Source organism: Papio anubis, chromosome 17 (assembly GCF_008728515.1).
Source record: "Papio anubis isolate 15944 chromosome 17, Panubis1.0, whole genome shotgun sequence".
Classification (NCBI taxonomy): Eukaryota; Metazoa; Chordata; class Mammalia; order Primates; family Cercopithecidae; genus Papio; species Papio anubis.
The window spans coordinates 22240226-22254360 of record NC_044992.1 but is presented as its reverse complement, the minus strand read 5'-3'; the positions used below and the strand labels follow the sequence as shown (position 1 = coordinate 22254360).

Genomic DNA, 14135 nt, shown 5'->3' with positions numbered 1-14135 from the left:
ATGCCTGTAATCTCAGCACTTTGGGAGGCCGAGGCGGGAGAATCACCTGAGGTCGGGAGTTCGAGACCAGCCTGACCAACATAGAGAAACCCCATCTCCACTAAAAATACAGTAATTAGCTGGGTGTGGTGGTGCATGCCTGTAATCCCAGCTACTCGGGAGGCTGAGACAGAATCTCTTGAATCCGGGAGGCGGAGGTTGTGGTGAGCCGAGATAGCGCCATTGCACTCCAGCCTGGGCAACAAGAGTGAAACTCCACCTCAGAAAAAAAAAATTCTCATCCACATAGGTGTGATTTATGTGAAGTATGGTAGTTAATTCAGTCTACAAAGTTTTGTTTTGTTTTGTTTTTAATGACGTTTATTGTGGATTTCAGCAGCTAACATTTGAAAGCAATGTCTGTGAGCAGAACATAAAACTTATTCTAGAGTGCTTAGCAAGGTCTCATGCTTGAGGAATTATCGTACTTGGAGCTTTTAATCAGCTACTGTTGGATTCGGCGAATCGATTGGATCTGGGAAGTCTGGGCATGAGATCCCCACTCTCTCCAATGTTTATAGTCTCCTCCGTGATGGTCACATTCCAAGATATACTGATACCCACGATATCCAGGATATTGGTAGCAAACCCAGCTGGGAAATTCAAAGTACATTTCATTATTAAAACTAATTAGGAATCTGGTTAACACCCCAAAATCTGAGCCTCTTTCCTCAACTTAATGGTATGGGATGCTTTTAGTCTTAGAAAAATATAGCCATCCTAAATGTGTCAGGCACTATTTGCAAGCATAATACAGCTACAGCTAGTTGATTAGCCTTAATCATCAAAAGAGGTATAAGTGAACATAAATTCTTCCATAGAGGCATGTCTGGGGGAGATAAATCTGCAACCTTAAGTGGTAGTTGGTATAAAGAACTTGTGATTCAAAATTATGTATAACTAGAATGTGACATCTATACCAATACATATGAAATCTGATTAAAACAACCATTGATGCAACTTCAGGAATTACTTTGAAGTGTATTCCAACCCTGTTTTTGTACTTACGCCCCACTTTGTATCTTCATGGAGCCGACTTCGTTGTTGGGCCAACCCATGGCTTGCAAGGAGGGGTAGTCATCAGAGATCTCCCACTGGCGTCCAATAAAGTTTTCCTTCTCAAAGATGGTCATCTTAGACTCCTTATGATTCTGTAATTCAGAAATTGTTTTAAAATGTTCAGTACTAGTGCTATGGCTATCATTCACGTTTTTCAATATTGAAACACTTTTTTGGATTACACAAGGAAGCACGTGATAATTTATTTTAAAAAGATTAAGGCAACAGATACGTGAGAAAAAAGTTACCCATAATTTTGTTTATTCCAATTTAAATACCATAACATTTGGAATGTACAAATAACTGATATACTATTTTGGAACAATGAAGAGGATTTGACAGTGGGAAAAAGTACTAACAAAATACAGCCAACCAAGGGATGAATACTCACTAATGTGAAAAAAGATCTCACAAATTAATACAAAAAGTAAGCCCAAATATGTATGTGTGCGCTTGCGTGTGTATGTATGTTGTTGGAAATAACCTGTATGTCCAGTAGGGGACATGAATACTACACAAGCTTTAAAAAGGCAGAGACCAACCTGTATGAACTTCAAAAATGGACAAAACTGTTTGATGATAGAAAGTGGTAGGGGAGCAACTGAGTGGAAAGGGACACCAGGGAACTATGATGGAATGTTCTTTATATGGTTAGAGTGTTGGTTACATGGATCTATATATTTTCAAAACTCATGAGAATATGCACTTAGGATCTGTGCATTTTACTGTATGTCAGTTATACCTTAGGGTGGAAAAATGAAATGTTTTTTAAAAAGTGAGATTGAAATAATTTCCAGATAGGGAACTATTTGTTTGGATTAGAGCTATTTCGGTTAACTTCTCCATCAGTTGAATTTTGGCAAGACTTTGAACCAAGATGAGATTATTAACCAAAATCACGAGAAACTCACATATAGACTGAATATTTGGAAAGGTTCTAGCCCAACCTAACTCCTAATACAGGGATCATTTTTCAGCACACCCCTGAAGATCATCCTGCTTTCTGCTTGAACTCTTTCCAAAAAAGACCAGAAACATCCCAGCCTGATGCATTATTGAGTAATACTTAAGTGTTCAGAACAAGAAGATGATTATCAATGAATGTAGATAGATAATGGAAGACTTGCCTATTTTTTAGTCATTCCCACTTACCGAAAGGTTACTTCAGCATTTCCCTGTTTCTGCGGTAAAATGTTGCACAGATTGAAATTTAACTGGCCAAGGATTTGCTTTTTACTACCGGGTAAAGACTTTCACTCATTTACTAGTGTTTCACAAGTTTATTGGGCTCTTGAGTATCCACTTATTGCCACCTGTAAGACCCTTAGTTTTAGCTTAAGGGAAATACCACCTGGTGGAGAAAAATCAAATAGCAGGCTTAGAGGAGAAAGTGATGTTTTCTCTTTTTTTTGCTTTTGTCTTTTTTCCTGCCACATTCAGCATAACTGATGAGAAACAGCATGAACGTCAGTCTGTCCACACCCTCTTGTCCCATCCCTCATATGCACAGAAGTGGAAATTTCAGAGACTCACAGCTGAACAGATGGGGCGGAAGGACATGAGACGCTCAATGTGGTAGGCATTACTCCCACTCCAGGCATCCCAGCGAGGGTATTCTCCTCTCTCCAGGATAAACTGTTGCCCACAGAAGCTGGTATGCTCATAACCAATCCAGCTGCCAAAGACATGTAGTGTTTGTTCATGGTGTTCAAAGCCTATATGGCCTTGGGGAGAAGGCATCTTTCGTTTTAGATAAGTTAATAGTGGGGTAAAATATCAAGCCAATCCTAGTAGAGCTGTACAAAGTAATTTATCACAAGAGGTGAGGAATGAGTTGACAGGTATACTAAGCAGGTTTATGAATGTAATATTTGTTTTGGGATTATCACTGAAAAGGTCTATCTACTTCACTGGTCTGACTGAAGTGTATTAGCAAAGCCAATCTAAAATGGTATTTCCGGGCTGGGTGTGGTGGCTCACGCCTGTAGTCTCAACACTTCAGGAGGCCAAGGCAAGCAGATCGCTTGAGCCCATGAGTTGGAGACCAGCCTGGGAAACATGGCAAAACCCCGTCTACAAAACTCAAAAATTAGCCAGGCGTGGTGACACACTACTGCAGTCCCAGTTATTCAGGGGGCTGAGGGTTGAGCCTTGGAGGTGGAGGCTGCAGTAAGCCATGATTGTGCCACTGCACTCCAGCCTGGGCAACAGAGTAACACTTTGTCTCAAAAAAAAAAAAAAAAAAAAAAAAAAAAATTTTTTTTTTTCTCCATACCTGGTTCAGGATCTGGTGACTGACTATTGCAAGCTTGTCCAACCTGTGGCCCAAGGGCTGCATGCAACTCAGGACAGCTTTGAACACAGCCCAACACAAGTTTGTAAACTTTCTCAAAACATTTTGAGTTTTTGTTGTTGTTAGCTCATCAGCTCTCGTTATTGTATTTTATATGTGGCCCAAGACAATTCTTTCAGTGTGGCCTAGGGAAAAGATTAGACACCCCTGGACTATTGCTTTGGCTCAAGCCAAACCAGTTGACTTATTCTTAAGAAAGCACAGGGATGAACAAGCAACTGATGGATTACTAGTCTCTTTTTTCCTGTGACTTGCAAGTTCTTTCTCCTAGTGCCCCATACTTATACTTAAAACTTGAAACACTCAGTTCAGTTTTTCACAATTGGGTCTCAGTGATGACACCTTAAAGTGTTACTTCTTTCAAAGGACTGAAGAGCTTAATATTGGTGGCAAGCAACTTGTGGAAGCCTATCCACATGCAAGGCCAGTTCTGCCTAGTCAAGGGCGAGTCTTTTCCTTAGGTGTTTTCAGGCTAATGATAAAGGCCTCAACTACTCTGCCAAGAGTCAGAGGACAAAAATGAGAAGGTCTCCCTCACCAAGATTAACCATCAATAAGAAACTGCCTGAAAGATGAATCAGGAGCTAATATGTCTCTGGAGTCATGGGGTTAAGGTTTTTTGTTTTTTTTTTTCATAAAGAAATTAGCTAACAGTGTCTGCTCTGGGACATGCAGGAGGAGAGTTAGCCATAGAGGCAGCCACTTGACACTTTCTTCTTTACCAATTTTCTGCAGGCAAGAAAAACTCAAGGGTCTTGTGGCTGTTCTGAGGGCACCCTAGGTAGCAGCCTGTGAGCCCCAGAAGCAAAAATTTGATTACTGCCACTGCCCCACCCCATTGTATGTATTTCTTTATCCAGCCGCTGAAATCTAGTACCAGGCCTAAGAACCTCATGTTCCTTTTAGCTTTGGCTTACTAAATTATGCATGTAGTGATTTCTTTTGAGGCCTCTCTCTGAGAAATGACTAGAGCCTAGGGGGACATCCTTCTTCCCCTACCCCCACTCTATGGTCCCATGTCTGAAGGGACTTGAAATAAGGGACTGTGGTTCTACAGAGATCCATACTCACGCGCCACATTCCACCTTGAGGGACCGGACATTATCAAAACTGCGCTCAGAGACATTTGGACAGGAGCTGGTGAACTCCATCCTCTTGCCCTGAAAGTTCTCCTGATCATAGATGGTTATCTGAAATGAGATTGAATGGCACAAGAGAGCTAGAACCTGGTACATCAGGAAAAACAGAGGCCCAGGTCAACAGCTTAATTTGTGTCTGACTCGGTGCTCTCTGTTACCAGCTGTAGCCTGGGATGTCTGATGAGGTATCTTCCAGTGTAGACAGGGCAGGAAGGGGTCTGAATTAATGCCACTGGTTGGTGTTCATTTGCCCAGAGTAGGGATGACGTGGAGGGAGGATTGGTTTATTGTAGAAATGGTCTGAAGGGATAACAGCTAGACCAATGGACAGGCCAAGGACTTATGGGCTCCCATTCTACCACAGTTCCTTCATAAGCATGGCCCAGAGGCCAGGATTCTGGGAGTCCCAGGAGTTCCTTACAGATTCTTAGCTTCTCCAGCCACACCCCCATAGAAACCTAGGGTGTAAAGGAGAGTTATGGTCAACCTTTTTGCACTTTGAACTAAAACCTGGCTTGTGGACCTGGCCAGAGGACCACTCCCAAAGCTGTGAGTTGGCCTCAGAGTTGACCCAATGAGGAGAATGGGGAGTGTTGGAGAGAGGCCAGTGAGAGGCCTGAGGATCAGCCACTTCAGCCAATGGTTAAAGCCAACCTCAGGCTGGGAGGCTGAGTCCTGTAATTGATTTGGGATCTAGTAGTAAATCTCTTTATGGGCCCTCATTTTCTCCATGGATATAATCATTGCTGGGCTGCTGTATTTTAAGATGACTTTAGTGGGAAGGAGAGAGGAGTTAGGAAACTAGGTATCATCTCCCACCCATCATTGGCGTCCAGAGTCATCCTTCCTTTGTCCAACAGGACATCCTGAGAGATCCTTCCTTCGACAGCACTGGAGCTTGTGTGGACCTTTCCCCTACAAACTGGGGTTTTTCTGGTCAGTCACTGCTTCATGGATGAGCACAGGCTTGGGGCCTGCTCTGTGCAGCATCTCACCCCTGCCCTGTTGGATGTGATGGGGGTGGGCTTACCTTCCATGGCCCCAGGGACCCCTGCGTAGGGTTGGTCTGAGCCATCTTCGTGGTTGGAAGGGTTTCTGGAAGACAGAGCACACATGAATGAGGTGGCCTCTGGGGAGGAGGGTGAGGTGACGGAATGCCTTGAAAGGTAAAGGAGACTTGAAGTCTGCAAGACAGACTTTGGTTGGAATTCTGGCTCTGCCGCTCACTAGCTGTGCCTCGGGATTTTGTTGTTGTTGTTGTTGTTGTTGCTGTTTTGAGACAGGATCTTGCTCTGTCATCCAGGCTAGAGTGCAGTGGCACAATCTCACTTCACTGCAACCTCTGCCTCCTAGGCTCAGGCGATCCTCCTGCCTCAGCCTCCCATGTAGCTGGGACTACAGGCATGCACCACCATGCCCGGCTAGTTTTTGTATTTTTAGTAGAGATGGGGGTTTCACCATGTTCACCAGGCTGGTCTTGAACTCCTGACCTCAAGTGATCCACCCACCTCGGCCTCCCAAAGTGGTGGGATTACAGGCGTGAGCCACCGCACCCAGACTGAGCCTCAGTTTTTCCATTGGTAAAGCTTCAACGTGCAGAGTTATTGTAAGGATCAGAAACAATAGGCTGGGCACAGTGGTTCACGCCTGTAATCCCAGCACTTTGGGAGGCTGAGGCGGGTGGATTACCTGAGGTCAGGAGTTTGAGACCAGCCTGGCCGATGTGGTGAAACCCTGTCTCTACTAAAAATACAAAAATTAGCCGGGTGTGATGGCACACACCTGTAGTCTCAGCTACTCGGGAGGCTGAGGCAGGAGAATCACTTGAACCTAGGAGGCGGAGGTTGCAGTGAGCTGAGATCTCGCCACTGCACTCCAACTTGGGCAACAGAGTGAGACTCCATCTCAAAAAAAACAAAAGGATCAGAAACAATAATGCAGGTAAAGCACTGACAAGCATTGTAACCCCGTCCTCTCATTTGCTTTCAGGTGACAGCATTGCCTCTGTCCGCAAATATAAACTCTTTGGCAACCGCCTAGGCCAGACCCCTCATGTGACTGGCCAAACAGCCAGCCATGCCAGGATCCCAAGCTCCAAACTCCCTTGTAACCCTTCACGGTCTCATCCTTATCTGGCTCCTTTCTCTCTCTCTCTCTCTCTCTCTCTCTCTCTCTTTCTTTCTTTCTTTCTTCGGAGTATTTTTGTATTTTTAGTAGAGACAGGGGTTTCACTATATTGGTCAAGCTGGTCTGGAACTCCTGAGCCACCGTGCCCGGCCATTCCTTTCTGCTTTTCTATCTCCTAGGTCCTACCCAACCTTGACCTTGCCTCCTCAGATGCTTTCCTGCCTTCTCCAGCCCACAGCCACTTGCCTTCTTTCTTGATTTCTGGCACTCATCACAGTACCAATCTGTATTCTGGTTGTTGGGTGTCCTGGTGAGCACCTCAATGGCAAGGCCTGGGTCTTCTAGGGGATTGGTGTAGCATCGTGCTGAGCACATGTGGGGATGAGGGATTGGGAGACATTGAAAAAGACTTATTGAAGGAAAGTGAAGAAGAAAAGAGTTACAGTAGTTAACACTCAACAATGGCTATCTACATGTCTGGCCCTGTTTTAAATGCTTTACCTGCATTCACGCATTTAATCTTCACACAAAGCCTATGAATTAAGAATCATCATTATCCCCATTTTACAAATGAGGATACTGAGGCTCATAGAGGTTAGGTAGACAGTAAAGATGGTAGGATGAGTTTGAAAAAAGGAATCACAGAGCAAGAAAGAGGAAGGAAAAGAGCGGGGGGGAAGGGAAGAAGGAAGACAGGCAGGTGTGTATTAGGTTTCTTGACTTAGGACAGATATTCATGGCCCTCCATCTGGCTGGTATCGGGCCCAGGAATGATGCGTGTAAACTCTGTAATATATCTTTCCATTCTCAATCTCTGAATAAGCAACATTTCCCAGGTCCTGCCCCCATACCTTCTCCCTGCTCATTTCTTGGGGGCTCATGCCCACCCCCCAGGCTTGGTTGCTAGGGCAGTGGTTATTGCTATATAAGTGACTCCTCTTGGGATGACAAGAGAAGGCTGCCTTCCGCCAGAGTTCCCCAGTCTTCTCCAGCCACCCTAGAAGGCTCTACACACTAGGCAGGAGAACTGGGCCCTCTCCTGGTCATGTCTCTGCAGGGCAAGGAGAGGAAGGGCAAGGGCACCCTGAGGGCCTTACTCACCCAGCTCCTGCTGCACAGTCTGGGTCTCCATCTGGTGCCACTTGCTCTGTGGCCCCCCTCTTTATAGCCCTGTGGCCTCTGGCCTCTGGCCCTGTCAGCACTCTGCTGTCCCTCTGCCTTTGTTCCCCCTGATCCCCAGAGCTTTGGTGGCTCAGCTTGCTGGGCAGGCATCCCTTGGGCCTTTGTTTAAACCAGGGATACAGAAATCCAGAGAGGCCCCTCTGTTGTGGGCATGGCTGGCTGCTGCAGGCCTTGGCTGCTCTAGTCTTTCTTAATCTTAGAGCAGCTAGAGGGTGAGGACAGAGGTCTCTGCCATGAGTATTTGTCTCTTGTCCTTCTCCAGGTTCCTCACACCACCTTAGGATCTTCCTAAGACCCTGGGAGACCCCATGTCATATCAAACACATCAAAATGCACCTCACTTCCATACAGGATATGCATTTCTTGTTGTTTAAAAATGTGAAAGAATTATTATAATTCTGAACTCTATTGAGAAAAAATGGTTCATTGTATTCTTGGGAATCTTTTTTATGCTGTATTTATATATAACTATGTAAGAGTTGACTTCAATTGTAGTTGACTAGCAGACATGAGTCTCTCTGTAGCTATTTTATTAAATATTCCTTTTACTTTTGTAATTTTCTTTTAAAATTTTGGAGCTATAACTTTTGGGGTTTTTAAAAAAGAATTAAACCATTTATTGAATAACTCCTATATATTAGACATGTGTTAAATGCTTTACTTGAAAGGTTTGAATTAAATACTTTTCCATAAGAAAAGAAAGAAATACTTTCCCACAGCCACCACAACAGTGCTATTTTCACCTCTTTTCCAGATGAAGAAACTAAGACAGAGAACGATCAACAAGTGACTTGCCTAAGGTCACAATATTTATAATGGCAGAGCCCAGACTCAAACCCAGTTCTAAAGTCACTGCCCTGCACTGGCCCTCCCTCAGGAGTAATGCATAAATGGCCCAAAAAATTCCGGGAGAGGAAAGAGACCTCCCTGGCTAGAACTGCAATTCTGAATATAAACACTGAGCATATAAGGGTTGCAACTTTATCTGTTTCAAAAGGGGAAGGAGCCTAGAAATGAAGCAATTTTTCCTCCTCAAATTACCTTGACTGCCTGTCCCTTTGTCTTTAATGTTAATTCCTTTCACCATTCTGCTCCCAAACAGGCCAGGTCCCTTGTCAGTTCCAGGAGGAAAGGGCTTTTTCAGCCTGCGGGCCATCGTTGGGCAGCAGTAGGAAGGGGAAGAAGGCAACCCTCTGAATACCTCCCCTGGACTCACCATCTAGATGTGAAGGGTTCACCTGCTCCATCTCAGATTCCCAGGGGCCTTCCTGTGACGTTGTCTAGGCAAGTGGTGATAGGGACCTAGATGTCCTTGCTTCTCCCCTCTAGCTCACCCAGGCCAGGGGCGAGAATTTCTGCCATCCACGCCTTCAAAACCAATTTTTTTTTTTTTTTTTTTTGTATTTTTGAGACAGAGTGTCGCTCTGTTGCCCAGGCTGTAGTGCAGTGGTGCGATCTTGGCTCACAGCAACCTCTGCCCCCCAGGTTCAGGTGATTCTCCTGCCTCAGTCTCCTGAGTAACTGGGATTACAGGCACCTGCCACCATGCCCAGCTAATTTTTTTGTATTTTTAGTAGAGACAGGGTTTCACCATGTTGGCCAGGCTGGTCATGAACTCCTGACCTCAAGTGATCTGCCCACCTCGGCCTCCCAAAGTGCTGAGATTACAGGTGTGAGCCACCATGCCCAGCCAATTTTGAAGTTTTACTGTATTGTTTTAGGTCTTTGGAAATCTCACAGGCCCAAGTTACTATGTATATAGTACCTTAAAGGGTAAAATGACTTCTCCCCAGAAACTTCAGGACATTTGATGAAGGTTAGGTAGGGGAATCGTGGGCCTCCCCAGGGGCCCTGAAGAGGCAGATGTGTTCTTCAAGCATCACAGATATTGTGAGAAGCAAGAGGCTGCAATGGATGTGGAGGTCTTTGAGCCAGGCAGATGTGGGTTCAAATCCCAGTTTCTTGGCTGGGAGATTTGAACAAGTCACTCAGACTCTCTCAACTTCAAAAATAGAATATCTGCCTGATACATTGTAGGCTTATGATTCCTTACCCTACTCTCTTTCTAATGACAGATACTATTGAAAATTTCATAGCAGCTTGGAGAGAAGAAGAAAGTTCTCCCATTTCCTCTGCAGCCCCCGACTCAAGTTTCATCAGTGCCCCCTTTTTTTTCAGAACCAAAAATAAGGGGGTGAGGTCTGGTATGTATTCAAGCATTTGCAGATTTGGGCAGAACATTCCAGACCAGGTGTGTCCAATGTTTTGGCTTCCCTGGGGCACATTAGAAGAAGAATTATCTTGGCCCACACATAAAATATACTAATACTAACGATAACTGATGAGCTAAAAAAAAAAAAAAAAAAAAAAAATGCAAAAAAAAAAATCTCATAATGTTTTAAGAAAGTTTATTAATTTGTGTTAGGATGCTTTCAAAACTGTCCTGGGCCACATACCACCTACAGGCTGCCAGTTGGACACACTTGCTCTTAGACATGTAAGTCTGATGCTAAGCATGGCACATTGCCCCAAGGATGTTTCTGATGCCTTGATTAACTCATGATGTCTGGACGAATGTCTGGCAGGGGACAGAGTTGCTTTTGGTATCATAGCATGCTCTGGCCACCTGGTGGCTGTGCAAGGGCTTAAAGCACTAGCTGTCTATGGTTGGTGATTCTTCTTTCCTTTCCCTTCTCTTCTTCCTTTCCTCTCCCTTCTCTTCTTCCTTTCCTCTCCAGAATTAGGGTCTTCGGGAAACACTCATTTAGTCATTTTTTCAATCATCCACTCTTAGGCTGGCTTAGGCCCTCACGGTGTGTCCTCATTGCATCCTGTGCTTTTCCAATTACACAAAGTCACATTGATCATGCTGCAGAAATTGCTTTAGGAACTAGAAGTATTGGTTTCCAAGGGTTCGGGGGAACTGAGGCACTTGGGGCTCAGATAAAGGACAAGACTTTTCATAGTATATTTTTCTGTAATCTTTAAATTTTGAACATTGAGAACATATCTTCTATTAAAACAAAGTGATTAAAAAAAATAAAACATTGTTTACCTATCTAATTCTTCCACTAGGCTCCATGCTCTAAAAGGGCAGGGGCTTCATCTGTCTAGTTCACTGGGTTTTTTTGTTTGTTTGTTTCTCTTTTTTTGTTATTGAGACAGGGTCTCACTCTGTTGCCCAGGCTAGAGTGCAGTGGCACAATCATGGCTCACTGCAACCTCCACCTCCCAGGCTCAAGCAATCCTCCCACCTCAGCCTCCCAGGTAGCTGAGATGATAGGTGTGTGCCATCATGCCCAGCTAATTTTTGTATTTGTTTGTAGAGACAGGGTTTTGCCGTGTTGCCCAGGCAGGTCTTGAACTCCTGGACTCAAGGGATTCACTGGCCTCAGCCTCCCAAAGTACTGGGATTACAAGTGTGAGACACTGCACCCTGCCTGATTCATTGTTACGGTTTTGGCTCTAAGCATAACTTCTAGCTCAATAAGTATATATTGAATGAATGAATGAATGAATGAATGAATGGGTTTTGTGATTTTGGTGGCATAGTCCTTATTGTTAGGAGCACCCAGCTGAGTTTGGCCTTCTCACCCCAGCCACAACTGGCCTGCTTGTGCTTCACACACTCTCAGCATTGTAATATGGGGGCTTTCCATCCTACTGAATTGCTAGTACATGGAGACCAACTTAGCTAATTTTTAATTTTTGTGGAGAAGCGGGGCTTTTATGTTTGATTGAAAAGCCCAAATGCACATGCACAGAACTATAGTGGGGGTCAGGTGGGAATCAGGGTTATTGTGCAAACAATTTACAAATATCCATCAAACATTCCTGGAGTCCTAAGTCCTCGTCTGGCTTCAACCCACTTGTCTCAATCACCTTAAGTCCCAAAAGATTGAGGATTCTCAGCTGTCCAGTACTGACCACCAAGCCTTCCAAATATCAACTCAATACAGTTTTTAACGGAGTTCTAGAGGATTCCCCCTCTGACATTGTCTGGCACTGCTGCTTCCCTTGCTGCAGCCCCCAGCCCCAACTCGTTCCAGGAAAGTTAAAGCAGAGCCACTCAAGGAGTGGGAATGAAGGGAGCAACCAGCTTGGAATCCCTTCTCCCAGGCTGGGTTTGGGTCTCTCCTGCTTATCCTTATTAATACTAACTACAGCTTACTGAGCATTGACTGCAAAACCAGACAGTGCCTTTGTAATCCTTACCACAATGCCGTGAAGTAGATAATAATAATAATAATACCCGTTTTATAGATGAGCTAACTGAGGTTCTGAGAGGCCAGGGAAGTTCTGGGCCAGGGAACCTAGCAGGGACTTCAGTACATGTCTATCTGACTGCAAAGCCCATCTTCTTTCTTCCTGGCACGAAGTAGGATGGTAATATCTACCTTAACCACTGCTATCAGAGGAAGGGAAATAAAGGGGTTTAGGGCAATGCTAGGTACTCAGAACTCATCACCACATGGTGATTGCATTACTGATTGTGCCAAGTCAGATACCATCTTTTGCCAGATTCTCATAGAGACAAGTGGGAGCAAGCAGCACAGATTTTAGAAAAAAAAAAAAAAACATAAAAAATGTTTCCTTTGAATTTGGAAAATTCACTCCATTTTTCTTGTTTTCCGATATTTTTCTTTATTAAATTTTAGCAGCGTATTTTGTCAGTCTAGTTTTCTAAAGGGCATAGATCTACTGGGGACACAGATTGCAAACTGTGTTCTTAGCCTACACACTCATTGCACAACTGAGTGAGAAAACTGGCTGTCCAGAAGGGTGCACTGTTAGATTTAGGGGTGATACCTGACATTAAGAGGACTGTGACAGCTCCCCAAATGCAACCTGGCCAGTTTGAACCTTGGGCTTCTCGACACCAGGGCTACATGCCAAGCATTGTAGATGCTCAATGGAATTTTGTGAATGGCTTGGACTCCCTGGCCTTGCTTCTAGGCCAGGGGAGAGGGAGTGAGGTCATGGGGCCAGGGAAGCCCTTGGACTCAGCACTTTGTGGTAAGTGCACAATGGAGTTGGCCAGGCGGCTCAGCAGCACTTTTGTTGTGTGGGAATAAGCAGGATGGGTACAAAGCAAAGGGCCCAGTCAGCGTTCAGCATGCACCCACCTCCCCGATGAGGGGCTGCTGCTACAGGATCTTGTTTTTTTGAGCTGTGCCTTTCTACCTCTTTAAACAGGCAGGGGAGCCAGGGCCTGGCTGGGCCTGGGGGAGAACTTGCCTCCATTTCTTTCTGAACCCTTTCTGAGGTCATCCATTCCTCTGCTTCCAGGCATAAAAGGATGCCAACCTGCTAGGAGAGCTGTTGTCCTAAGGGCCCAGCCTCCACAGCCTGCTTGCTCTGTGTGTAAATGACTCAGAGCATCTCAATTCAACTCAGTCTAAGCTAACTTCTCAATACTGCAGCTTTAGTTACTTCCTCTCAACTAGAACCCCTAGAAACAGCTAGAGAAGTAGATACAAGGATGGGACTTGTCCTATTGTGTGACACTCAGCCCACTCTCTCCACTGTAGCTAAGCAGTCCAACTCTGTCTCATTCAGGGTTGCTAGATTGAGCAAGTAAAAACATAGGATACTAAGTTAAATGTGAATTTCAGGTAAATAACGGCTTTTTTTTAGTATCAGTAGATCGCAAACATTTTTTCTACTAAAAATTATTTGTTGTTTATCCGAAACTCAACTTTAATTGGGTATCCTGCTTTTTATCCATCAACCCTAGTCTTATCTTGCTTTTGTCTGGAGCACCCCATGATCCCCCTCTGCCAATCTGCTTCTCTTTTGTCCTTTAGAGAAGACAGTGTAAAGAGTCACCACCTGCAGGAAATCTTCCCTGGCTTACCCAGGCTGACCAGCCAACCACAGCATCCTATAACAAAGAGGAGAAAGGAAGAAAACCAGTATGTTTTTAAGTCTTTTTCCAAATGTTATCTAGTTTAGTCCTCCCAAATAACCCTGGGAGATGTGCCTAACTGGCTCCATTTTCCAATGCAGAAAACAGACTCGAGAACTTATGTTATCAACCTGAGGCCACATAGCTAGGAAGTGGCAGAGCCACATTACAAACTCAATTCTCTTTGTTTCAAAAATCTGTATTTTTTTAATCATGTTGCTTATAGGCATCCCTCTTCCTCTTGACTTGTGTGAACAACAGAGTAGCCAGAAAAGCAACTTTATTCTCATCTCCTCAGCCCCTTTATTTATTTATTTTTCTGGTGGAG

General features: G+C 44.4%; 1 protein-coding gene across 1 annotated transcript; it reads right to left on the bottom strand.

Annotated features, from left to right (window-relative positions):
* Positions 1 to 352: 352 nt before the first annotated feature.
* Positions 353 to 9055, bottom strand: CRYBA1 (crystallin beta A1). Its single transcript, XM_031656957.1, has 7 exons — positions 8941 to 9055; positions 6909 to 7082; positions 5621 to 5685; positions 4523 to 4641; positions 2632 to 2773; positions 1048 to 1190; positions 353 to 632 (listed from the first exon to the last, which is right to left on the bottom strand). The coding sequence occupies exons 1-7, from the start codon at positions 9053 to 9055 to the stop codon at positions 485 to 487; spliced, it is 906 nt and encodes a 301-aa protein (XP_031512817.1). The 3' UTR covers positions 353 to 484.
* Between the last annotated feature and the right edge of the window lie 5080 nt (positions 9056 to 14135).